A 27,692-nucleotide genomic window follows, 5' to 3' on the forward strand; every position below is an offset into this window, starting at 1 on the left:
TGTATGGCTCTAGAATATGACATGGTGTTTGGCCCAGTTTTCATGCTTTTGCTGTTTCCTCCACAGCTCTTTAACAAGGTCAGTTCCATTTGCTCCTCCTTTTTATTGGGACTTAACATCCATAACCTCCCTCTCAATCCCACTTCCTCCCCATCTCAGTTGAACTGTGAAGCTTCTTGGTCAGGAGTTACAGCACTACTCTCCCATTTTGTAGGATTGTTCATCTTTATCTCTGCTTTGCTTCTGTGATGCCATTGGGAAAAATTGGCATTGGATTTAGTACATTTTGTGGTCCTTTTGTTCCTTTGAACTCACCTTATTCTATTAAATGTTTAAGTGGGTAAAGATGAAAATTGATTTGAAATTGGGTTTCTGATGGTTGAAAAGATCTTATGTACACATGCTTTTTTCCCCCTCCTGTCCCCTCTCCGTGGGAAAGCAGAAAATTGATCTAAACACGGGGAAAGAAAAAGGAACTCCAGTTACAATGAAGGATGTTTATGATGAATTTGATGAGAAAATAGCAGCAAAGTATAAAATTATGAAATTCAAGTCCAAGGTCTGTATTCGGTGATAATTTTCCCCAGTGCTATTTATTAGTAGTTTGTTGATTTCCTGATTTAGCAAATTGTTCCTTCATATCTTCTTTGTACACAGCGCCTTTTCTGCGTGGCTATATAATTCGTTGGATGGAAATTTGATAGATATCACTGTATGTTAGATTTGTAAAAATATTTTTTTTCTTTCTCTTTAAACTGTGTATAGGATAATGTCCTTGAATGAAAAGATAACTCGTAGCAGAGTAATCGGATCTTGTGCTCTTATTCCGAAATGGAGAAGAGACTGTTCTGATCTTGTTTGTGTTAGTTATTGCCAGGTTTTCTTGGTCAGGAGGTTAAGTGAGGTGTTATCTTTAAAAAGCCAGGGACTATGCCACTAGTTTTGATAGAAGAAAATTCTTCTGTTCGTGTGGTACGTACTGATCAGATGTCTTGATTTTAGTGAGATATTGATGCCTTTGACCTTCATTGTGAGGGCTGTACCTCAACGCACGGGCTATTAACAGTGATTGCAGTAAAGGGAGGATTGAGTTGTTGAGGATGAGGCTGTCTTATTAAAAACTGTTTGAGCCTTGTCTTGTGGCTGATGGATCAAGTCCCTGAAATTCTAGGAGCATTATGGTGTAATGGTGAAGAGCATAGGTGCTTGTGCTTTAAGTCCTAACCCTTCCACTGCCTGGGCTGTGACCTTGGACAAGTGCTGAGTGACTTCTCTGGGCCTATTTCTTCACCTGAGAAATGAGGCCCTATTTCACAAGCCGTTGGAAGGGTTAAGTCAGTTAATTCATATTAGGTGATTAGAACAATCCTCACAAGCACTCAGTACATATGAGCTGCAATTATAATGTTAATAGTTTTTCTAGCAAGATGGAGTTGCTTAATCTCAAAGAGAATCAAATGATTTAGTCATTGCCATTGTAAAAATTTTTAATCCTTTGTTGCCTCTCTTGAATGCAAGTATTTCTAAGTTCTCTAGTGTCCAAAAGAAGCCTTTTATATATTTTATCACTGGGTATTTTAGTCCCAGCTGAAAAGGGGAAAAGGTGCTTTTTTGGCTTTATTTAACTTTGTGTTCTGTAATGATTAAATATAGGGACATGGTGTTGTGTATGTAATGCTTGTCAGTTTAATTTGTGAAAAGTTCTTGTCCTAATGATTTTTAAATATCTACTTACCCAGCCAGTGGAAAAGAACTATGCTTTTGAGATACCCGATGTTCCAGAAAAATCTGAGTATTTGGAAGTTAGATACTCGGTAAGTCAAACAAAGGAATGGAGTTTGGTTGGAAATGGCGGCATTTTGCTGTTTTTGAAATTTTATCTGGCTTTCAGTTGAGGGCAGGGCTGCCCAAGCTCACGGGTCATTGAAGTAGTCTTACAGTAATGAATAATGAAAATGGATAAAATGAACTTAAATACATAGACTACGGGTTATACTGCCATTCTCTGCTTTCCAGTATGCATCTGTAAATAGATATGTTGAAACTGTGTCACTGTTTGCCAAGTGGAGTGAATGCCACATGATGGAGTTGAACATCATGAGTCTGTTGAGGTGTCCCTCTGAGCAGTGGAAAAGCGAGAGAAGAGCATTAGGAGCCTTGCTGTAGTGCTGCTCTCGCTCCCGTGACAGGCGAGGTCATCACTGCCGGATGTTAATTAACTGGACCTTAACCTCTCTTTTGATCTCCTTGATCTTGTGATATTGGAAAAGGGAAACTTAAGAAATGTTTCTGACAGTGGTGACGACAAGTACCATGGATGCAGGGAGTTCCGGTTGGGGCTCCATGGGTGAAGAACCCCACTAGTATGCACAAGGATGCGGGTTCGATCCCTGGCCTTGCTCAGGGGGTTAAGGATCCGGCGTTGCTGTGGCTGTGGCGTAGGCCAGCAGTGACAACTCCGGTTCAACTCCTAGCCTGGGAGCTTCCATATGCCGTGGGTGCAGCCCTAAAAAGACGACAAAACCAAAGAAACAAAAAAGACCCCCAAAATACCATGGATGCATTTTGAATGAGTCCTACTCTCTAGAGGCTTTCATTCTTCCAATGGAGTGGTACTTACTTGTCTGCTCTTTATTGGGAAGGCATGTACAGCTCTGGACAGAAATCCTCTTTTAGGTGAGCTTCTTGGCTTGTTTTTCTTCTAGTGGGTGTCATCGGGATACTTTTATTTTGTCATTGTGAATTGATTTTGTTTCCTACTGTGAGTTGTTTTGGATTTCATTTGTGGCAAATTATTTGTCGTATATATATATCAAAGGGTGGTTCACAGTGAGGCTTTTGTTTATTTCAAATGTAGACTTTAGAAAATGTGAAGTAATAGTTTTAAACAAAAGTTTTTTTTTTTTTTTTCTCTGCCTTTTCCAGGCTGAAATGCCACAGCTTCCTCAGGATTTGAAAGGAGAAACTTTTTCTCATGTATTTGGGACCAATACATCCAGCTTAGAACTGTTCTTGATGAACAGGAAGATCAAAGGACCTTGCTGGCTTGAAGTAAAAAATCCACGTAAGCAAAATTTACTTTCAGAATGCCAAGTAAATTGCTGATAGATGTGGTTTTTAGAAGTTAAGGAATTGGTCTCTTTATCAGTCTCTCCACTTCCTTTTTTATGTTTGTTTCTTCTGAGCGAGTATAGGGAGAATGTTTGGGATCACTCTTTTGCTGTGGTGCTTGGCATTTCAGTGGGAGGGAGGCCTTCCTTAGCCGAGGTGGCCATCTGCGTACATGCTTCCTTGTTTTCCTGTCCTGTGGACTTCCGACCTGGCTGATGTGGCCCAGCTGTTCTACAGAGTGAACTGCTGACCTCTGACAGAGGAAAGCATCGCTGCTCAGTGTTGATAGTGCGTGTCTGTTTTGTTACCCAGTGTTCTCAATATTTGCATCTGTGACACTGTTTTGTCTTCATGAATCTCTTAAAAACTGTTTTGTGATTCCTCCAAGGCATTGTTTTGGTGTTTTTTTTTTTTTTTTGTCTTTTTGTCTTTTCTAGGGCCACTTTTGTGGCATATGGAGGTTCCCAGGCTAGGGGTTGAATCAGAGCTGCAGCCGCTGGCCTACACCAGAGCCACAGCAACACGGGATCTGAGCCGCATCTGCAACCTACAGCACAGCTCACGGCAGCGCCTACACCAGAGCCACAGCAACACGGGATCTGAGCCGCATCTGCAACCTACAACACAGCTCACGGCAGCGCCGGATCCTTAACCCATTGAGCAAGGCCAGGGATCGAACCCGCAACCTCATGGTTCCTAGTCGGATTCGTTAACCACTGAGCCACGACGGGAACTCCTGTTTTGGTTTTTAAAAACCTATTTTGGTCTTGGATTTTTTTTGGAAAGTCAGATGAAAGCTGTGGATATTTTCCCCAGGAAAATAAATGCACGGGAACGTTTGCATATGACCCGATAATGTGGCTTATTTTTAGTTAGATGTTATAATAAGACATTTTGTTAGAAGTAGGATTGAAGACCATCTCAGTTGATCACAGATGTCTTAATTATAGTAGCTTTTTTTTTTTTTTTAATCAGTGAGTAGCCATTGATCTGTTGTATCTACTGTCTTTCAGAGCTCTTGAATCAGCCAATCAGTTGGTGTAAATTTGAGGCAATGGCCTTGAAACCGGACTTGGTAAATGTAGTTAAGGATGTTGGACCTCCTCCACTCGTGGTCATGTCTTTAAGCATGAAGACAATGCAGAATGCAAAGACACATGAAAATGAGGTAAAGAACTAGGACAGATTTTGTACCTATGCCTGAGGTGTGAAATGTCCTGAACGTGTACAGCTTTTCTGTAAGGGAAGGCTGTTCTTTGTGGAGGGGAAAGAATACTAATTCACTAACATACTCCATTTTGATGAATGGATTGAATTTGGTGTTGTAATTTTTTCCAAAAGACTTAAATTGCTGGAATTTTTAAAAAAAATTTTTTATTTTGAGAACTTCAAGTGGACGTAGAGTAATATAATGAACTCCTGTGTACTAACTACTCACATTCACCAGTTAACAAGATTTTGTCACACTTACTTATCCTCCCCCTTTTTTTCCCTCTTAAAGTATTTTAAAGCGAATCTCAGACATTGTGTTGTTTAGCCCTGCAAACTTTGGTGTGCATGTCTCAAAGCATGCACACGTTCTTACAGAATACCATTATTACCCTGTCAACTTTCACAGTGATTCCTTGATACCAGCTAAAATACCCAGTCTGTATTCTCAAGACTCTGTTTCTCAGAAGTGTCTTTTTTGGGCGGTGGGGCACACCCGTGGCACATGGAATTTCCTGGGCTAGGGGTCAAATCGGAGCTGCAGCTGCCAGCCTGTGCTGCAGCCGCAGCAACTTGGATTGAGCTGCGTCTTCGACCTATGCTGCAGCTCCTGGCAATGCCGGATCCTTAACTCATTGAGTGAGGCCAGGGATTGAACCCAAATTCTCATGGATACTAGTTGGGTTCTGAACCTGCTAAGCCGCAATGGGAACTCCTCAGAAGTGTCTTTTAACAGTTGGTTTGTTTAATCCGGATTCATATAAGATCTACAGATAGTTTTTTTTTTTTTTTTTTTTGTCTCTTGAATCTCTTTTAAATGGGAGCAACTTTCTCCCACCTCCTCCATTTTTTTTTTCCAGTGACATTGACTTGAAGAATCACTGTTGGTTGTCTCAAAGAATGGTCCATTTTTTGTATTTGTTTGCCCCCTTGTATCGTTGAATTTCTTCCTGTATACCAGGGGTTGGCAAACTATGGCCTGCGGGCAAATCTAGCCCACAACCTATTCCTGTAAATAAAGTTCCATTGGAAGACAGTATGTCTAGTCTCTTTCATATTATCGACAGCTGCTTTTGTAGCATGGCAGCAAAGTTAGCCGACTTGAAAGAGACCATGTGACCTGAAAGCTTAAAATCTTTACTGTCTGGCCCTTTCCAGAAAAAGTATCCATTCTTGCTCATTTGTGCTGCAGAATTGATTAGGTTCAGGTTTGACTTTTTTTTTGGCCTGAATTCTATATAGGTGGTAGAGTGTATTTCATATTGCATCATACCACCAGGCACATAATGTCTGGTTAAACTATTATTAGTGGGGCTATGAATGATTCGTAGGTTCAAGCTTTTTAACTTTGGCACTGCTGATGTTGGGCTGAAAACTCACTCTTGTGGGGGCTGTCCTGTGCAATGTGGGATGTTTAGCACTATCCCTGGCCCTACCTAATGCCAAATATCACCCCGACCCCCTCGTTCTGACAGCCCAAAATGCCTCCAGACGTCTCCAAATGTCCCCTGGGCATAGAGGGAAAAATTGTTCCCAGAGTTGAGAACCACTGATTTAATTTTTACCTGAATTAGTTATTTCGTTAGGAGTTTTAAAATGGTTTTCTAATTCTGTCATCCTGTCCATGTTTATTAGTTAAACATGTTAAAGATAAGAATGGTTATCAGTTAAATTTTTCTATGAAATTAACTTTTCCTCATTAACCAGCACTATTGGGTTATGCTGCAGTACTTTATGGGAAAGACGAGATAAATGTGTACTTTTTTCTCTTTTACTGTCAGTAGTAAGTTGTTTATTTTTTATTTTTTATTTTATTTTTTTTGCTATTTCTTGGGCCGCTCCCACGGCATATGGAGGTTCCCAGGCCAGGGGTCGAATCGGAGTTGTAGCCACCGGCCTACGCCAGAGCCACAGCAACGCGGGATCCGAGCCGCGTCTGCAACCTACACCGCAGCTCACGGCAACGCCGGATCGTTTAACCCACTGAGCAAGGCCAGGGACCGAACCCGCAACCTCATGGTTCCTAGTCGAATTTGTTAACCACTGCGTCACGACAGGAACTCCTAAGTTGTTTATTTTTGTTTCCTCTTATATGGACTGTCATTGTAACTTATGGACTTTAAATATACTCAGCATATTTCAGTGTTGCATTATTATTTTTGCTTTTCTTTTCCTTTTTTTTTTTTTTTTGGCCGCACCTTGGTTTATGGAGCTCCTGGGCTAGGGATCAGATCTGAGCCACAGCCGCAAACTAAACCATAGCAGTGTGGGATCCATTCTGCGGGGTCAGGGATTGAACCTGTGTCTTAGTACCCCCAAGCCTCTGACAATCCCGTTGCACCACATTGGGAGCTCCCATTCTTGCTGTTTAATCCAAGCCAGAGCTGCAACCTGCACCACAGCTGCAGCAATGCTGGATCAATAACATACTGCACTATAGTGAGAACTCCTAATGGGAGCTTCTTTATGTTTGCTTCTAAAACATTTGGAAGATTTTTTTTTTTTTTGTATTTTTAGGGCCATACCCTCAGCATATGGAGGTTCCCAGGCTACGGGTCGAATTGAAGCTGTAGCCGCTGGCTTACACCACAGCCACAGCAGCATGGGAACTGAGCTATGTCTTCGACCTACACCACAGCTCACAGCAACGCCAGATTCCTAACTCACTGAGCAAGGCTAGGGATCGAACCTTCGGTCCTCATGGATGCTAGTCAGATTCATTAACTGCTGAGCCACGACGGAAACTCCAATGGAGATCTTTTTTTAATAGCAGAATTTTGGCCATTTTTTTTGTATGTGATTTGATCTTTTAATAACCGTTGATATAGTAGTTAATAGTTTGGGGAAAATGTAATTATTTTACTTTATTTTTATTTTTATTTTTTTTGCTTTTTAGGGCCACTCCTGAGGCATGTGGAGGTTCCCAGGCTAGGGGTCGAATCAGAGCTACAGCTGCCGGCCTACACCACAGCCACAGCAACGCCAGGATTCGAGCTCCGTCTGTGACCTACATTACAGCTCATGGCAATGCCAAATCCTTAACCTACTGAGCAAGGCCATGGATCCAACCTGCGATCTCATGGATGCTAGTCAGATTTGTTAACTGCTGAGCCCCAATGGGAACTCCTAATTCGTTTTTTTTGTTTTGTTTTGTTTTTTTAAATAAAAACATGTGCTCCAGAGCCCGGTTTCTAAATACCATTTTGCGATAAAGGAAATAGGATTCTGTGAAGACATGGCTGATTTAGGGCAGGAAATGTTCAAGATAAGCCTGGAGCATCTTGTTTATACTGGAAAGCATGCACAATATTAAAATCTACTGAAGATATGTCAGGACGACTCAGGAGTGAACTTGAAGAGTTTCCTATGCTAAAGATGGGACAGTTTGAGCATGTGTAAAAGTAAATGCAACAGACTGAAACACATGAGTTCATAATGGTCCTGTAAACACAGCATTGCTCACCTGTGAAGGAAGTTGGGGAACCAACTCATTATTTTGAAAATGGGTAAATAAAAGGATCGACTCAAGCATTTATCTTAACTTTTTTCAACACATGTTGTACCTCAGGTAACCGAATGATCAGTGAGGTAGTTTTCTCTTTATAGAATGTTTCCAGCTAATAAATGATGAAGGAAAAATGGAATCTGACCACTTTGCAGTCCCTAATCAAATAATAGATCCTAGACAGTGATTTCCAGGGGCTGTGAATATAACTAAAATAGAGGTAAGCAAACCCAATGTAACCAGTGGTCACTAGTACTCCAAAGTAATTTTTTTTTTTTTGTCTTTTTGCCATTTCTTGGGCTACTCCCTTGGCATATGGAGGTTCCCAGGCTAAGGGTCTAATCGGAGCTGTAGCTGCCGGCCTACGCCAGAGCCACAGCAACGTGGGATCCGAGCCGCGTCTGCGACCCACACCACAGCTCACAGCACCGCCAGATCGTCGACCCACTGAGCAAGGCCAGGGATGGAACCTGTAACCTCATGGTTCCTAGTCGGATTCTCTAACCACTGAGCCACGACGGAAACTCCCCACTCCAAAGTATTTTTACCAAAAAAAAATCGAACCTGATTTTGATCAAGCCTTTAGATCTAAATGTGGATATACAGGCAGCACAGAAACAGAGGAACACATTAAATGATATTATTGGGATATAAGCGTCACAATCCATACTGTGGGGCACTCTACGGGATAGAATGACCCAGTTTCTTCAACAAATAATTGCAAAGAAATAATAGGTGGGGGAGGGGTTGTACTTACAGTTTTATATAACAACCAGTTGCAGAGTATGAACTTATTTGGTAAATGAAATTGAGATAGTTGGGAAAACAGGGGAATTGGAATCCTGCCTAGATATTTAATAATTTTAAGGAATCACTATTAATTGAATTAGCTGAGGTGATTGTATTGCATTTTTAAAACTTTTCATCTCTTAAAGGGTTAGTTCTCAACCAGGTGAGATGTTAACACTCAGGGGGACTTTCATCCACGTCTGGAGACATTTTTGATTGTTACACCTTGGAGACTCGGGGGTGGGGAGTGGTGCTGCTGGCAGCCAGGGAGGCTGGTGAACAGCTCACAACACCCAGGGCAGCCCCCACAACAAAGAATTATTCAGCTTAAAATGACAGTAGTGGTGAGATTGGTAAACCCTATGTTAGAGGCACTTGCTGAAACGTTTGTAGATAAAGTGATAGGTCTGGGTTTTGCTTCCAAATAATTGTGAGGTTAGGGCTGTTGATGAGTTGATAATTGAAACTGGATGATGAATATATGAGAGTTGAATTTTTTCTATTTTTTATTTTTCTGCATACTTTAATAATAAAAAGTTAAAATATGGTACAGACTAACGTCTGTATCTTTTTATATTCTTGGTGGTTTTGGTGAGAATGTTGACGACGTAATAGGTGTCTGCTAAGTGATTTTTTCCTCATTTCTTTGCAGATTATTGCTGTGGCAGCATTGGTCCATCACAGCTTTGCATTAGATAAAGCACCCCCGCAGCCTCCCTTTCAGTCACACTTCTGTGGTATGTATTTTTTCAACCTGTTTACTAATGGCTTAATTTTTCTTATTTTTTTCGCTAGCTGTTGGACCAGTAACTTAAAAAAATCTTTCCAAGAGTAGTTGGTGCATATCGTTAAAGAGGTTTATTTAATTCTTTTTTTTTTTTTGCCTTTTCTAGGGCCGATCCCGCGGCATATGGAGGTTCCCAGGCTAGGGGTCGAATCGGAGCTGTAGCCACCAGCCTACGCCAGAGCCACAGCAACGCGGGATCCGAGCCGCGTCTGCAACCTACACCACAGCTCACGGCAACGCCGGATCGTTCACCCACTGAGCAAGGCCAAGGATCGAACCCGCAACCCCATGGTTCCTAGTCGGATTCTTAACCACTGTGCCACGACAGGAACTCCATGAGTTGGATTCTTAACCCGCTGCACCACAACAGGAGCTCCTACCCATTTTTTGATTGGGTTGTTTGTCTTTTTGATGTTACATTACTTGAGCTGTTTGTTTATTTTGGATATTAATCCCTTGTCATTCCCATCATTTGCAAATGTTTTCTCCCATTCCATAGGTTGTCTTTTTGTTTTGTTGATGCAAAAGGTTTTAAGTTTGATTGGGTCCCATTTATTTTTGTTTTTAATTGTTATAGAAATGTTTTCTGGTTTCTTGGGGGTTTTTTGCCCTTCCCATGGCATGTGGAAGTTCCTGGGCCAGGGATTGAACCAGAGCCATAACAAAGACAACACCCAGTCTTCAATGGTGAGATCATAAGGGAACTCCTAAAGAAGGATTTTTTTTTTTTTTTGGTCGACTGTGGGAACTAAGTTTTATTGGATTGGTTGCTCCTATGTAGCTGGTTAATTTTGTTCAAGGAGCAGAAGTTGGGAGGCAGTTTATCTTTTTTCTGCTCCAGTGGTTACTCTATTGTGGTGGAGTAGGTTTTTTCTGGGTTAAAATTATGCTGTAGTTATTTTCTTTTCATGATGTCATCCTAAAAACCTATCATAGAAGTCTGGCCAAAGTTTTCTGTGTGACGAGGCAAGATGCCAAGGCAGAAATGAATGTTTACCTGTTGGTGAGGAGTTACAGTAACATCAAGTTGGAGTTGGGTTGTGCTGTGCATAAAATTCAGTGAGTGAAACTATTCCACAGAATTCTGCATGCCCGTAAGTCAGTCTCCATGGAGGATTCTGACATATTCCATGTTGAGGGCTTGGCCAGTTACATAATTATGACATATTCCATGTTGAGAACTTGGCTGGTTAAATAATCTTTTTTTGGCAAAAATTAATATAAGGGCATAACAGTAATGATCTATTATGCTTCCTGGGATCTTTTCCAGCCCAGAGCCAAAAATTAACTGGGGTACCTTCTCCTGTCTGTCTCTTGGGTATTAAGAAAGTGGGACTAGGGAAACAAGCAGAGAAGTGAGGGCGATGTATTATTATCGTGAAGTTTTACTACCTTTTAAGTTGGGTAGAATACACAGAACAAAATGATGGTGAGAATAGATAGGAAAGTATGTGGAAGAAAACAGACATTAGCTCTTTTCAACATTTACCTCCTCTGAGTATGTCACTGTATGAACAGCTGTTGTGAAGGGCAAGGAGCTTAGAGTATAGTGGGAGAAGCTTTGGTCGTCTTTACTTTTCTAACTTTGAGAAGGTTGGGCTGAGTTCTTCCATTGCATGCTGGTTGAAGTTTTGGTGGTGGTGGGGATTTCCTTTGGGAAAGATTGTTCAATATCTTCCATTCTGACCTAGATGGATAGCAGATGCTTCATCAAAGCAGTTTTAACAGTTTTAGGGGCTTAGGGTTCTGTATTTGGCTATTTTTTTTATTTTTATTTTTTGTCTTTTTTTTTTTAAGGTTTAATCTTTGAAAACTGAGATGTAATTGACCTATAACATCGTGTTAGTTTCAGGTGTACAACATAATGATGCCATATTTGTATATGTAGCAAAAGGATCACCATACTAGGTCTAGTTAACGTTAGCTATAATTTTTTTTTTCTTGTGGTGAGAACTTTTAAGATGTACTGTCTTAGGAACTTCCACATATGGAGTAGGGGTATTAACTAGTCACCGTGCTGTACATTACATCCCCAAGACTTAGATACTTGATAACTAGGAGTTTGTACCTTTTTACCCCCTTCACCCATTTTGTGCACCTCTTAGCCACACTGCCCCTGCCTCTGGCAACACTGTGTGTTCTCTGTATCTGTGAGCTCATTTTTTTTTTTCATTTTCTTTTGTATTTCTTTGATTCCACATATAAGTGAGATCATAAGATATTTATCATTTAGCCTGACCTTATTTCACTTAGCATAATGCCCTCTAGATCCATTACATTGGTGCAGATGGCAAGATTTCCTTTTTATATGGCTGAATAATATTCCATTGTATAAATATACATTTTCTTTATCCATTCATCTATTGATTGACACTTAGGTGGCTTCCATATCTTGGCTCTTGTAAATAATGTTTCGGTGACCACAGGGGTACATATATCGCTTCAAGTTACTGTTTTCATTTTCTTTAGATAAATACTCATAAGTGGAATTGCTGGATTATATAGTCAGTCTATTTTTAAATTTTTGAGAAAACTCCATTCTGTTTTCCATAGTGACTGCATCAATTTACATTCCCACCAACAGTGCACAAGGGTTCCCTTTTATCTACATCCTTTCCCACACTAGTTTTTTATTTATTTGTTATTATCTTTTTTTTTTTTTGCTTTTTAGGGCCGAACCCATGGCATATGGAGATTCCCAGGCTTAGAGGTCCAATCAGAGGTACAGCTGCTGGTCTACTCCACAGCCACATTAGATCCGAGACGCGTTTTCGACCTGCACCACAGCTCACAGCAATGCTGTATCCTTAAACCACTGAGTGAGGCCAGGGATCAGACCCCGCAACCTCATGGTTCCTAGTTGGATTCGTTTCTGTTGCGCCACGACTCCCCCACACTCACCACTTGTCATTTTCACAATAATCCTTCCAACAGGTGTGAAGTCAAAGCTCATTGAGGTTTTAGTTTACATTTCTCTGATATTTTGTTATGTTGGGTACCTTTTCAGGTACCTTGTTGGCATCTAATCTGTATGCTTTCTTTAGAACAATGTCTCTTCAGCTCCTATGCTTTTTTTTTTTTTTTTTTTTTTTTTAATGCTTTTAGGGCTGCACTCATGGCATGTAGAGATTCCCAGGCTAGGAGTCGAATCAGAGCTACAGCTGCTGGTCTGTGCCATAGCCACAACGACACAGGATCCGAGCCACATCTGTGGCCTACACCACAGCTCATGGCAATGCCGGATCCTTAACCCACTGAGTGAGGTCAGGGATCGAACCTGCAACCTCCTGGTTCCTAGTCAGATTCGTTTCCACTGCGCCTCAACAGGAACTCCCAATGCTCATTTTTTAATCAAGTTTGGTTTTTGTTGTTGTTGGGTTTTATGAGTTTATTAAAATATATATTTTTGATATTAACCCCTTATATATGATTTTCAAATATTTTCTCCCATTCAGTAGGTTGACTTTTCATTTTATTGATGGTTTCCTTTGTTGTGCAGAAGCTCTGTACTTTGTTTTAGTCCGACTTGTTCAGTTTTGCTTTTGATAACCTTTGGTTCTGGTATCAGATCCAAAAAGTAATTGCCAAGATTAATGTTAAGGAGCTTACTGCCTATGTTTTCTTTTAGAAGTTTCATGGTTTCAGGTCTTATGTTTAAGTTTTTAATCCATTTTGAGTTAGTTTATTGTGTGTGGTATAAGGTAGTTTTCCAATTTTTTTCTTTTGTATGTGGCTGTCTAGTTTTTCCAGCATCATTTATTGAAGAAACTGTCTTCATCATATATTCTTGGCTCCTTTGTCATAAATTATTTGACCATGTTTTGCAAAGGTTTATCTCTGGGCTCTCTGTTATGTTCCATCGATCTGTATGTCTGTTTTTATGCCAGTACCATACTATTTTGGTAACTGTAGTTTTTGTAAGATAGTTTGAAATCAGAGAATGTGATGCCTCCTGTTTTGTTCTTTCTCAAGGTTGCTTTGCTTATTCAGGGTATTTTGTGGTTCCATACACATTTAGAATTGTTTGTTTTGGCACTTCTTTAGGGACTAGGGGGAATTTCTATTTCAGATGGTTTCCATTAAGGAACATGCAGTGTACATGTACATATACGTGAACTTGGACCGAGATGGCTGTTGGAATCTTTATTTTTTTTCCTTTTTACAGTTGTGTCTAAACCAAAGGATTGTATTTTTCCATATGATTTCAAAGAAAACATTAAGGAAAAGGTAAAGAACTCATTATTTTTCCTTTTATTTTTTAAATGATTTTTATTTTTTCCATTATAGCTGGTTTACAGTGTTATTTTTTTAATATGAAATATGTATTTGTTTAAAAAGAGAAAAGGAGAATGCTTTGGATTAGTAGAAATTAGCTATTTTATATGTTAATTTATTTGATCTGTTCTTGCTAGATTGGACTGTGGCATCCATTAAAAATGTATTAGAAATATAAAACTAGGAACATTAATGGTGTTTAAATGTTTCACCCTCCATGAAAATAATGGGGTTCAACACCTTATTAATAGGTGGATTGTCTCCAATGCTTCTTCAAACAGATTACTTTTTTGGGGAAGTGTTAGGTAAAGCTCTCCCCAGTCTGAATTTGGGAAAGCTGTGGATATTAAAGGGGACATGTATTGGAAAGGTTGATGTGGCTGGCCATAAATGATCAGTGATTTCTAAACTCCCATTCTCTTCCGTAAATAAGTTTTCATGGGTCCTTAATAAAATGGGGGGGGGGAGTATAATATGGTGAGTTTTTATAAAAGTAAATGTATTCAGTAGAATTTCCTTTTTTGGAGTGTGTGTTTTTTCTTTTATGGAATGCTTATGTTGACAAATTTTTAGGTTTGTTTTCATTTTTTTTAATGTTCTCACTTGACAAAATTAAAAGTTAGCAACCTTCCCAGGTTCCACTTACTTTCAGTTGGTTTGAGAAGTCCACTAGTCTGAGTTTACTACTGGATCAGGCTGTTATTTGCAAAGTGCTCTGAATTGGTAAAATGACCTAGGAAAATTCACTTAGAGTCAAACAGATATTTTTTAGCCAAGGTAGTTGTAGAAAACATAGCCATCAACTTCATTTTAAGAGTGTCTTAATAAGAGTGGATCTTTTGTGTGCGTTTTTTTGTTTTGTTTTGTTTTGTTTTGTTTTAATCTTTTTGCTATTTCTTTGGGCTGCTCCTGTGGCATATGGAGGTTCCCAGGCTAGGGGTCTAATCGGAGCTGTAGCCACCGGCCTACGCCAGAGCCACAGCAGCTCGGGATCCGAGCCGCATCTGCAACCTACACCACAGCTCACGGCAACGCCGGATGGTTAACCCACTGAGCAAGGGCAGGGACCGAACCCGCAACCTCATGGTTCCTAGTTGGATTCGTTAACCACTGTGCCACGACGGGAACTCCAAGAGTGGATCTTTTGAATACCTGATTTATAATGTGTAATCCAAGTGGAAGCCTTTTGTGTGCAGATAGGTTTCATTTATACTTAAGACACTTAGAATTCTTAAATCTATGTTTGTTTTTAGTCTTGTTTCTTATTTGTAGGTTTTTACACCACTACTTGGGATTAGTTTATACAATCTTTGGGGTCTCTTTATGTGGTAAATACATAAACAGCAAAGTCTGCCAAGGATTATATAGGAAAGTAAGTAGTGTTTTTGATAGGTACTCTGATTCTTATGCTATAAAACTTGTCCAGATGCACAAGCTTGTCTCCCTACGGAGGGACATTTCTGCACTTGATAGTGCTTAGCACTTAAAATTTTGCTTCATTCACATGCTTATTAGTAGAATGAGCTCCTCAGAGATTTTGTGCAACTATTACTAGAATCAGAAATTTCATTGCTTTGTTTAGTTTTGAAATGGTTTCTTTTAATCCTAAGAAATCTTATCTTGCTTGGGCAAGGAGCCAAGGAACGGTACTTGAGAGTAAAGATAAGTGACTGGTATGTTTTTATCTAACAGAATGTAAAGGTGGAGGTTGCTGCAACAGAAAGAACACTGCTAGGTTTTTTCCTTGCAAAAGTTCACAAAATTGATCCTGATATCATTGTGGTGAGTAGATGTTTGATTGCATCGTGGGGCAGCTCTTCATTCGTTAGTTTTTTTCAGTGTGACTTGGTTGGTACTTTTTGAGTAGCACAGAATCTTTTCAGAGTGAAATGACCCTGTGGACTGGTACAAATTGCTATACTTACTGCCAACAGAAAGGAGAAAAAAAATCCCAGCCCACTTTAAGAGAGATTGTTTCCCCCCTCTAATATAAAAGCAACGCGTGCATTGCCATTGAAGCTTAGACTACTCTTATAGTTTACAGCTAAAGAGCAGCCCAGAAGTAAGTAAACTCATATCAGCTGTTCATATCTCCAAAGTTTTGACTTAGTGGTCCAGCTGTACAGTGGTCACAGGAATGAATCCCCTTGGTTTGGTGCAAATCCCCAAAATGTAAGCATTTTAATATTATGAGCTCAGTGGATCTCTATGACTATTCTTTGAGAGTTCATGGCTAGGAATCTTTTTTCTTTTTGATGACTGAATATGCTCCCACTAAGTAGAAGTAATAATTCATTGAGTTGTTTTGCCCCACTTAGAAGGGTCCTGAAACAACATTTTGCTTTATGTTTTCTTGAGTCTTCCTTTGTTTGTAGACTCCTAGATAGGAGTTCTTCCTCTTGTCTTTTTTTTTTTTTTTGGCAGAGGGTGTTAATGGACCATCAAATTATATTGTGCTTTTGTTTTTTTGGTGGGGGGGGAGGAAGTAGGATATAAATGCCTATGTTTTAAGTGTGTTTTTGGTAGTTTGGTTACCTCGAAGCCTTGTGAAAATGTTTGCCATATATTTTTCTGTGTTCACTTTTGCTCTTGGACACTTCTTGACAACACCGTAGCCAAAGTACTAAGAGCCTATGGGTTGTTACTGGTGTCTCTGCACCCCGTTCCTATATTTCAGGACCCATCATGAAAATGCTGGGAAGATTCTGTCCATAGTGCCCTCCTCTGGTGCTCTGGCTCAGCGCCGGACCCTCACCCAATCTCTGCTAGCCCCAAGGAGAGGTCTTGGAGTTTAGGGTAGCTGGCCTGCCTTAGGGTGTTAGAGCCAAGTCTGTGGTAGAGCCAAACCAAAGTAAGAATCCTGACATGGGTTTGAAGTCCCTAATCTCAAGCATGAGAATTTGAAAATGAGACTTCCTCGTGTCCTCTGGCTCTCTTAATTTAATAGACAAACCTGCCGTAAATGTATAGTGATAAATATTAACCAAAATTAATAACAAGTCTATTCATTGATTTTGAAGATCATCTAGTTTTTTAGTAAAGAGTTCACATGATGGAAATTATTACAGACATGGAAAATTTGGTTACATTTTTGTGATTTTTCTGAAATTGGGATGGTTTGTTTTCCATGTTTTCAGCAAGTTTCTTATTTGAACTATGGAGTGATATTGTGTTTATTTTGTTGCTCATATGTGATTAAGAGTCTAAATGAGCCGTGTTTGATCTCAGTTGTTTAAGGAGGAACTAGATGCAGTTCCTGAGTTTCTGAGAAGTCTCCAAACTATTGCACAGTGTAGGTGGGTTCTTAGTTTTTAAGGAAGTAAAATGGAATTGTTCGAATACAGTGTTTACTGATCACCTAAAAAGTATGGGGCATTAAAATTTGCATTTGCCTCTGAGACTGTGAGGCATGAGCTGCAAATTAAAAGACATCATATGAACCTTGCATCAATTAGGATAAAATAAAGTTTATTTCAGCAATCTGCTTAGCAGTCTTGTTAATGTCAAGGCTAATGAGTGCTGCTGATGAATAAATTCCTGAAGAAGAAAGGACCCCAATCGGAGGTAAGCTCATGATGCCTTCAATTAGAGACCAGAAAAAGAAAGGGCAAAGAAATTCTATGCATATGAAGATAAATCCTCTAATTTGCGTTTGTTACAACATTATTGGCTGCCTTCTTTTTCTGACTAGGGTCATAATATTTATGGGTTTGAACTGGAAGTGCTGCTGCAGAGAATTAATGTGTGTAAAGTTCCTTACTGGTCCAAGATAGGTCGGCTGAAGCGATCCAACATGCCAAAACTCGGGGTAATAATAATTTTCAAAATCTTCTCTGCTTGGCTTCTTTGACTAGGGATCGGTTGCCTTATAACAGGACATTTTAACCTTGGCACTAAACACTTTTCCTTTGAATCTAGCATTTTATTGGTAAAACAGTTTTAAAAATCAGCTCTTAGAATCTGGAGACAGCACGTGTTTGTTAGCGCCACTTGGGCATGCCTGAGAGCAGAGCCGAAGTGGGAAGGATGAACGGGGAGGTGGGAAGGAAAAACGGGGGCGGGGGGGGGGGGGAGGAGCAGATGCTGAGTGTGCAAGAACGCAGTGGGCCGCGCGTGCCTTCTGTGTTCACTCTCTTGCACAGCACATTCTCACCCGGGTTGCAGAGCTTGTTCAAGATCTTCAAGCTAGTAAAGGAAAGAAGTAAAAAATTTGTACCCAGGCCCCATCTGACTCTTAGAAAGCTTGTGTACTTTTCATTCTACCTGCTTGCTTCACTTGAGGGAGGTTGTGGTGGTTTTTGTATGAAGCACCTTTGTTTCCCAAACCTGACACTGCTCAGTGCTTGAAATCTTATTTTATTTAAAGGTTTTAAGTAAAATGGCATGAGAACTTAAGAATCTGTACTTTTTATCATCCTCTCCAGAGGGTTCTGCTGCTACAGATGGGAGTTGGGGGCCAGTGCTCTTGGTTCTTTTCCTGTTCACTCTCTCTAAGGTCACAGAGTCGTTATTAACATTTCATCCAAACACTTGGTTTGCTAACGCGTTAACCCCCTTCAAGGTTTTTTATATGGCATCTTCTCAGTGAGGTCTATCCTGACCCCCCTGTTTAAGATGTAGTACTCCCAAATTCCTTGTTCCCCTTGCCCTGTTCTGTTTTTCTCTTTTCCATATACTTAATTACCTCCAAAAATGATACAATTTCTTTTTTATTGTGTTTTTCAAATGACATCAGGTATCTTTGCTGTTTTGCTCACTGCTCTATCCCTATATTCCGAGGGCCTAGAATAGTGTCAGATATATAGTCAGTGCTGAAAAATATTGGATCCGTGGCTGAATGAATGCACAAGTGGAAGAATGAGAGTTTGATCATCGTAATGTTGGGGCTAGCCTCCAGGCAAGGTAGAAGGAAATGTTCCCGGTGTCTGCTCTTCCATGGGATTTGCTTTTTGTCCTCCCCTTGTAGGGCAGGAGTGGATTTGGTGAAAGAAATGCTACCTGTGGCCGAATGATCTGTGATGTGGAAATTTCGGCAAAGGAATTGATTCGTTGTAAAAGCTACCATTTGTCTGAACTTGTTCAACACATTCTGAAAACTGAAAGGGTTGTAATCCCAATGGAAAATGTACGAAATATGTACAGGTATGATCCTGGGTGCTTCAGAATTCGTCTGCTTGAAATTAGCCATAGCAAGGTGCCAGAATCTTCCTTAGGCTGGAAGAACAGGAGCCTGTGGTGCTGTGGATGGGAAAATTGTCTGTCTTTATGTCAGCATCACTATCTCCATTACTTTAGTAATTTGAATTATTTTGCTTTTTGAATTATTCTGATTTTATCAGAATATCTCCCTCATTTAATACCATCTTGATGTTTCCTGAGAGCAGTTTGGAAATTGATGTGATATTTTGGTTTCCATTAATTCAGAAATTAATGCAAATATTTTGGAAATATAAAAATTGAGAATCATTCAGTTATTTGGAGATATCGTTGATTATTTCTTTTTTCCAGCATTATTGAGGTCAAATTGACAAATCATAATTGTATCTTATTTAAGGTATACAACTTGATTTGATATACATTGTGAAATAATCACCAGTTGAGCTATTTTTTTTTTTTGGTCTCTTTTTTTTTTAGGGCTGCACCCATGGCATATGGAAGTTCCCAGGCTAGGGGTTAAATCAGAGCTACAGCTGCTGGCCTAGGCCACAGCCGCAGCAACGCCAGGTCTGAGCCATGTCTGCAAGCTACACTGCAGCTCATGGCAGTGCTGGATCCTTAACCCACTGAGTAGGGCCAGGGATCAAACCCACATCCTCATAGATACTAGTTGGGTTCATTACCACTGAGCCACAATGGGAACTCCACAGTCAAGCTGTTTAACATATTCATCACTTCACATGACCATATTTTTTCTTTCTTTTTTTTGTGGTGCGGATGCTTAAGATTTACCCCCTTAGGAAATTTTAAGTATACAGTACAGTATTTTTAACTGCATTGCTGTACATTAGATTTCTGGAACTTAATCATTTTATATAACTGAAATACTGTGCTTGATTATTTCTTTTTTTAAAAAAAATATTTTAATTAGTTTATTCAGCTAGTCTCCTGTTGATGGACATGTAGGTTTTATTTTTTTTAAAGCACAAATAGTATATTTAAACCTCTTTGTACTTAAGGTTTTTAAAAATCTTTACATGTACATGTACACAGCTTCTAATTTTATTATTATTTTTGCTTTTTAGGGCTGCAGCCAAGGCATATGGAAGTTCCCCAGGCTAGGAGTCGAATTGGAGCTACAGCTGCTGGCCTACACCACAGCCACAGCAACACAGGACCTGAGCCGAATCTATAACCTACGCCATAGCTCACGGCAACGCCAGATCCTTAACCCACTGAGTCAGGCCAAGGATTGACCCCACATCCTCATGGATACTAGTCGGATTCATTTCTGCTGAGCCACGACGGGAACTCCCTATTAATTTTTTTTATAATGTGCCAGTTTTTTCTGTGCAGCACAGTGACCCAGTCATACATAAATATACATTCTTTTTTATATTTTCAATTATTTCTTAAATAAGTTCTCTCCTGCGCCTCTGGGCACTTCTCATTCTTTTCTGCCTGTTCTTCCCGAGTCCTCAACCTGCTTCTCTTTCTGACTGGGCTCCCTCCCTCGGTGACTTCTTTGATTCTCAGGAATGTCAATACCACATGAGTGCTGCTGCCTCCTGCCAGCATGTGTTCACCCTCGGCCTCTCCTCTGAATTCTAGGCTCATGTCTCCACCTGCCTCTTCTACTGAATGTCTGATATAAATCTTCAGCTCACAGCTTGTTCCAAAACTGAGCTCCTGACCTTCCCTCCTAGGTCGCTCTTATTTTTCCAGTATTGCTGGAAACCTGCAAAGTCACCCTTGGCCCAGGACCTCTGAGGCTTCTATGAATACTGGCACCTTCTGTTCCATGCATCGAGAAATCTTGCCAGCTTTATCTTCAGAATATGTCTGTATCTGACTGCTTCTTTCCCCCCTTGCATTGGACCCACCCTAGTCGAAGCCCCTTTCTTCCAGATCACTCGGTGTCATCACTGGTTTCCTTGATTTTGCCCTTGACTCCTTGCTTTCTGTTCTCAACCCAGGAACCAGTTTTATAATGCTAAGGTTAAGTTAGATGTGGTACTCTGCTTACAATGCCCCAGTGGCTTTGTTTTATTCAGAGGATAAACCAAAGTACTTACTTTGATTTACAAGATCCTATACACTGGGTCTCTCTGCCATCAACTCTATCCTTACCTTCCGCTGCTCTCCCTCGTTCTTTCTGTTGCAGCCATTAGTCTCCTGATTGGTACTGGAAGTGCCAGATTCATGCTCAGTTCGGGACCTTTGAATGTGCTGTTCTGTCTGCTTGGAACGCTTTTCCCTCAGAGATTCCCATCCCCAAGGACTGCTTTCTCCCCTTTTCCAGGGCTTTATTTTTCAGTGAGATCTTCCCTGGATCCCTAAATAAAATTTCAGTCTCTGCTCCTGACACTTAATATTCCCTTTACTTCTTACTTTTTCTTCTTACCGCTTAGCATTATTTAACATATCGTACGTGAAAATTTTATTTTCTATTCTGTCTCCCCCATGGGGGCAGGAATTTTTGTCTGTTTTAGTCACAGCCAGCATCTAGAACAATGCCTGGCACATTGTAGGTATGTTATACCTATTTATAGAATGCAACAAATGAAAGGATTTAGGGAGTTTTCAGATGGACATTATAACTTTATCTTTGTGGGATTTTTTTTTGTGTTTTAGAGAAGGGCGTTGGGGTCAATGTTATGAATGAATTCCTGATTTCATACTGACCTTATTCAGAGCTGAGATGCCATTACTCTGAAGTTACTTAGACCAAAAATCTTTCGTAGTATTTTATGAAGTTCTGATTATAGTCATTGTTTCTTTTAATTATTTGATTCTGTTTTATTCTTACTTTTCTGTACAGTGAATCTTCTCATCTCTTGTACCTGTTGGAACATACCTGGAAAGATGCCAAGTTCATTTTGCAAATCATGTGTGAGCTAAATGTTCTTCCATTAGCATTGCAGATCACTAACATCGCTGGGAACATTATGGTAAATTTAACTTAGAAAGGGGGGAAAAGCATTTCCTGTTGGATCCAGTGTTTTCTTGGGGTAGTGGTTATATGATAATGAGTCTAAATGCATGCTTGTAAAATGAGTAACTTGTATTCTGAAAGCTGGGCTTCTTTTGTAAAATGAAGAGAACTGCTTGCGAGAAGGGGAGGAAAGGCAGGTGCAGTATGTTGAGATTTGGGTGAACATAAGGATCATCTCTGACATCTGGATTTGTCTGATTTGTGGAATGGTCCATTTGGGAGTAAAGAAATAGCCCCGGTTGTCAGTATTTTAAGTTCTCTGTCTCCTTTTAACTATAATACTTAAAGCGCTAGAAGTAATTTAGGGCTGTTTTTTAAAGCAGCCCTTGTTATGAGGAGTGATTTTGAAGGAGGTGCTATGATTAATTTTACCAACTCAGAGTTGTTTTTGTTTATTGTGATTTTGAGCTTAAGTTTTAAAGAAAATTTCTGTTTAATAGTCTAGGACACTGATGGGTGGACGATCTGAGCGTAATGAATTCTTGTTGCTTCATGCATTTTATGAAAACAACTATATTGTGCCTGACAAGCAGATTTTCAGAAAACCTCAGCAAAAACTGGTGGGTCCAAAATTGTGTAGTGTTTTGCTTTTTCTTATTCTCCCTTTTTATTACCTAGATAGATTTTTTTTTTTTTTGCTTTGATAACACCTACACCCAAAATTAATTCCCTACATACTGTAGAAACCGTGTCATGCTTGTTCTGTTGTTTGTGTGTGGTCATTTCCTTTTCTCCCGTTCTCTACAGATAAAATTATTTGTGACATATGAAATTCTTTGAGGGAGGCATTAGGCCTCTCTGATGGGTGACCATACGTGGAAAGTGTTTTGCCATGTTAGCCCTTCCCAAGTTAGATACCAGTTGAACCTTTTATTTTCTTGAGCCCATAAGCCTTTATTTTTGTGTTGTTGCATTTTTACAGTCGGGTTTCTGAAGTGGACTCCATCTTGTTGGAAGTGAAACCTAGCTATTGTGTTATCAACACCAATAGTAATTGATTCAGAATGGGACTTTAATGTTAAAATGATTCAGGTTCTTATATTTGCTTGTTTTATGTACCTTAGCAAAAACTAGTAAAGGAAATATTAACTTAGATGAGTTTGACTTCTGCTGAGTTAATTGAATGTTGGCTGTTAATAAACTACTTTTTTGGGAATGAATTTTGAGTATATGGACGTATTTATTTTAAGGTGTCCATATTCATAATCAGAATAATATCTATATAAAATATTTTGTTTTTATGTCATGAATGTGAGAGTAATGAATTTAAGAAGACTCTCAGAATCTGAAATTTTACATAAAATGAATAGCTGAATTTTTATTGTCCATTGATTTAAAGCTGTATTTTTTTTTTTTTTTTTTGCATTTTAGGGCTGTACCCATGGCATGTGGAGGTTCCCAGGCTAGGGGTTGAACTGGAGCTACAGCTGCCAGCCTACATCACAGCCATAGCAACACAGGATTCGAGCCACGTCTGTGATCTATACCACAGCTTATGGCAACACTGGATCCTTAATGCACTGAGCACAGCCAGGGATCGAACCCAAAACCTCATGGTTGCTAGTTGGATTCATTTCCACTGTTCCACACCGGTAACTCCTAAAACTGTGAAGTTTTATGAATTCACAAATATTTTAGAGTAGAATTGGCATATTTATTTACTTAGAGTATTTGTTTTGGTAACTACCATGCTTGGCATTCATTTGGATTCATGAACATATTAGCAATAACTGTCTTTCCCCAGAGGTATGATCATTAACTAAAAGTAAAGGATGGTGGTTAGAATTGTGTACTGCAGTTGGAAAGGGGAGAATCATGAAACTGATAAATTGGTTCATTTAGTTGCTGGCTGGTGAAGTTATCTTTCCATCTGCTATTAGGGAGATGAAGATGAAGACATCGATGGAGATGCCAGTAAATACAAAAAAGGACGTAAGAAAGCAGCTTATTCTGGAGGCTTGGTATTGGACCCCAAAGTTGGTAAGGCTGGACAGTGGATTGGTTTGCTCGCCCCTGGTGTTAAGGAGCTTCTTCATGCAGAGCTAGGCTTGAGAAACGAGGAGACCTGAGTTGTGGTTTTCTAGGCTAGTGAATAGGTTTGATAATGACCTTATTTATTTTCTTATGTTCATGTGAAAATCTTGTTGGCCAGTCATTTAACATGGAATTACTGTGAATCTTTTTTTTTTTTTGCTGTGTTCCAGGAAAGCTTTATTTATAGACATTGAAATTTAAATTTTAGTCTAATTTTCACATATCGTGAAATAGCCTTTTTTTTTTTTTGACCATTTAAAGATATAAAAACCATTCTTAGCTCATGAATGACACAAAAGGGGGTAGGCTGGATTTGGTCTACACATAGTTGGCCAACCTGTGATTCAGTATTTAGCTGATTAGCCTTTGGTGGGAGTGCCTCTGTTTTCTCCCATCCACGCTCGGGCTCTGCCTCTGCCCAGTGTGCCAGGCCAGTTCAATTGGATAGCATAAAGAAAGTATAGGCAGTAACTACCAAATTGAACTTTAACAGAAGAATACCTTTTCCCTGTTGTCATGAATATCAAAGATGCTTCATGGTACACAGAAAAGATGAGAAAAATATTTGATTTTTAACATCTCAACCATTAAGTGCAGTTGAGTAGCATTGTTAATTATATTCACATTGTTGTGCAGGAATTAATGTGAATTTTATTAAGTAACTTGACCTCTGGGGTAGGAGACATTTTTGACAGAAGTGATTTTATTGTTAGTTGTAATGAGATAGAGCAGTTGTCCTTTGGTGTTAGATCTGGCCTTATATTCTGGCTCTGTGATCTTGAGGCTGCCTGCGCATTTTCCATTTAAAAAAAAAATAGATTCCACACATAAATTTAAGGAATAAAGGTGACTAGTATAGTGCCAGGCACAGAATAAGTTATCACTGTATGCTTGCTGTTGTTATTATTAATTTTGGACATTTATTTTTATTCAGTTTCTTCTCAAGTTGAAGATAACTCTTTGTAAATGTCCTAGAGAAATATAGTAGCTTTCTGTTCACCCTTTGCAAGTAAAAAGGGTGGATCGTTCCACTACTGACATTTATGTATACATCTCTCATGTGATGGCAGCAGTTTGGGTACAGGTAATGGGTTGCCTGCTTTATTCTTTGAAGGTGTGATTGTAAAAAAATATATATATATAACCACTCCCCAGTATAGATCACTAAACATTTGGGGAGCAGAGGCAGATAAGTGGGGCAGATAAGCAGAGGCAGATAAGTGGGAGGGAATGCCTTCTTGAAGGAGAATTTAACAACACTTTTTGGAAATGGTGTGTCACCTGTCTAATTGATATAGGAAGGTGTTTGTCCATAATAATTGTGTGTTTGGGGACAGCTAGGGTTTCAAGGCGAGATGGAATCGCATCTTTTTCTTTGGTGACCTGACTTTTCACTCTAATCCAAGTCATTTTTATGGATTGGCGGTCAACTCCTTTTTTCCTTTTGTCTACCTCACAACTCTGGATAGTAAATCCAAAGTGCTGTGGTACTTTCAATGTGGCGTTTTGCCAAGTCTTTTTTTTTTTTTTTTTAAGAGAATTTTTGCAACATGTGACTTTTTTTTTTTTCCAGGTTTTTATGATAAGTTCATTTTGCTTCTGGACTTCAACAGTTTATATCCTTCCATCATTCAGGAATTCAACATTTGTTTTACAACAGTGCAAAGAGTTGCTTCAGAGGCAGAGAAAGTTACAGAGGTTTGTATTCAACTGGAGGTTCTTGAATTTGAGATTAAAAGTAGTGCTTAAAGAAGGAAGATAACCAAAGGGCTGAGTGTTCTAGTTTTCCCTCTTAAAAGATAACATTATGTTTTTCTTAGTGGTCAAAAAAGGGGGAGGGGAGTTCTCCCTATGATGCAGTGGGTTAAGGATCCAGCATTGCCATAGCTGTGGCGTAGGTCACTGCTGTGGCTTGGATTCAGTCCCTGGCCTGGGAACCTCCATATGCCACAGGTGTGGCTGAAAAGGAAAAAAAAGGGAGGGTGAAGGAGGAGGGTTGGTTAGAAGGAGATTCAGATTGGTTCTATGTCTTTTTTTTTTTTTTTTTTTTTGCTTTTTAGGTCCGCATTCGTGGCGTATGGAGGTTCCCAGGTTTAGAGGTCTAATCAGAGCTATGGTTGCCAGCCTACACCACAGTCACAGCAACGCAGGATCCGAGCCGTGTCTTTAACCTACGCCACAGCTCACGGCAATGCTGTATCCTTAACCCACTGAGTGAGGCCAGGGATCAAACCCGCAACCTCATGGTTCCTAGTTGGATTCGTTTCAGCTGTGCCATGACGGGAACTCCTGGTTCTATGTCTTCTTTATTCACTATGAATATAATTCATGCACTGTACAATTTCATCCACCTAAAGTGTATAGTTTAATGGCTCTTGATGTAGTCACAGAGTTTGCAGACTTCAGCACAATCAGTTTTAGAACATTTCTTTTTTTTTTTTTTTTGGCCTTTTGTTGTTGTTATTGTTGTTGTTGTTGTTGTTGCTATTTCTTGGGCCGCTCCCGCGGCATATGGAGGTTCCCAGGCCAGGGGTTGAATCGGAGCTGTAGCCACCGGCCGAAGGCAGAGCCACAGCAACGCGGGATCCGAGCCGCGTCTGCAACCTACACCACAGCTCACGGCAACGCCGGATCGTTAACCCACTGAGCAAGGGCAGGGACCAAACCCTCAACCTCATGGTTCCTAGTCGGATTCGTTAACCACTGCGCCACGACGGAAACTCCAGTTTTAGAACATTTCTTTATTCTCCAAAGATACCCTTCTGTTTTAGCTGTAACCTCCCTCAATCCCTTTATTCCTTCCAGATCTAGGCAGTGACCAATCTATAGCCTCTATAGATGTGTGTATTTTTGTACATTTCATCTAAATGGAATTATGTGTCCTTTTTTTTCTGGCTTATTTCACTTCTTATGCTGTTTTCTTTTTTCCTTTTCTTTTTTGTCTTTTTTTTGCTATTTCTTGGGCCGCTCCTGCGGCATATGGAGGTTCCCAGGCCAGGGGTCTAATCGGAGCTGTAGCTGCCGGCCTACGGCAGAGCCACAGCAACTCGGGATCCGAGCCGAGTCTGCAACCTACACCACAGCTCACGGCAACGCCGGATCGTTAACCCACTGAGCAAGGGCAGGGACCGAACCCGCAACCTCATGGTTCCTAGTCGGATTCGTTAACCACTGCGCCACGATGGGAACTCCACTTCTTATGCTGTTTTCAAGATTCGTCTGTGTTGTAGTATTAGTATTTCATTCCTTTTTATTGCTAAAGAATATTCCATTGTATGGATATATGTCACATTTCATTTATTTTAGAATCATCTTGTCATTATGCAGAAATGCCTGCTGGGATCCATAGATAGTTTGGGAAATAGTGCCATCTTGACAATGTTAAGTCTTACTAATCCATCAAAATTGGGTATTTCTATTTATTTAGGTCTTTAGTATCGTTCAAAGATGTTTTCTAGAGTTCCCGTCATGGCGCAGCGGAAATGAATCTGACTAGGAACCATGAGGGTGAGGGATCCATCCCTGGCCTTACTTAGCGGGTTAAGGATCTGGCGTTGCTATGAGCTGTGGTGTAGGTCGCAAATTCGGCTCGGATCTGGCATTGCTGTGGCTGGGGCATAGGCCGGCAGCTAACACTCCAATTCTACCCCTAGCCTGGGAACCTCCATATGCCATGGGTGTGGCCCTAAAAAGCAAAAAAATAAAAAAAAAAAAGGGGTTTCCTAGTTTTCAATGTACAAGTCTTGCACTTCTTTTATTAAATTTATTCCTAAATATTTCATTCTTTTTGGTACTGTTGTAAATGGAATTGTTTTCTTAATTTCATTTTT

At 39.9% G+C, this 27,692-nt stretch overlaps 1 protein-coding gene and 1 non-coding gene across 2 annotated transcripts in view; both read left to right on the plus strand.

Moving 5' to 3' along the window:
• The window catches only part of POLA1 (DNA polymerase alpha 1, catalytic subunit), a 307,921-nt gene that overhangs the window by 29,210 nt on the left and 251,019 nt on the right, over positions 1-27,692 (plus strand). Inside the window, exons 12-24 of the mRNA XM_047764123.1 lie at positions 443-559; positions 1,740-1,814; positions 2,926-3,064; positions 4,125-4,279; positions 9,267-9,351; positions 13,567-13,628; positions 15,369-15,458; positions 17,368-17,484; positions 18,643-18,818; positions 21,655-21,784; positions 22,269-22,388; positions 23,709-23,808; positions 25,436-25,560. Coding sequence (XP_047620079.1) covers positions 443-559; positions 1,740-1,814; positions 2,926-3,064; positions 4,125-4,279; positions 9,267-9,351; positions 13,567-13,628; positions 15,369-15,458; positions 17,368-17,484; positions 18,643-18,818; positions 21,655-21,784; positions 22,269-22,388; positions 23,709-23,808; positions 25,436-25,560 — 1,491 coding nt within the window. The remainder of the gene's footprint in view (positions 1-442; positions 560-1,739; positions 1,815-2,925; positions 3,065-4,124; positions 4,280-9,266; positions 9,352-13,566; positions 13,629-15,368; positions 15,459-17,367; positions 17,485-18,642; positions 18,819-21,654; positions 21,785-22,268; positions 22,389-23,708; positions 23,809-25,435; positions 25,561-27,692) is intronic.
• Positions 24,776-24,905, plus strand: LOC125119010 (small Cajal body-specific RNA 24). The gene has a single exon (XR_007132974.1). It is a non-coding gene; the product is annotated as a small Cajal body-specific RNA 24 (non-coding RNA).

Source organism: Phacochoerus africanus, chromosome X, assembly GCF_016906955.1.
Source record: "Phacochoerus africanus isolate WHEZ1 chromosome X, ROS_Pafr_v1, whole genome shotgun sequence".
Lineage (NCBI taxonomy): Eukaryota > Metazoa > Chordata > Mammalia > Artiodactyla > Suidae > Phacochoerus > Phacochoerus africanus.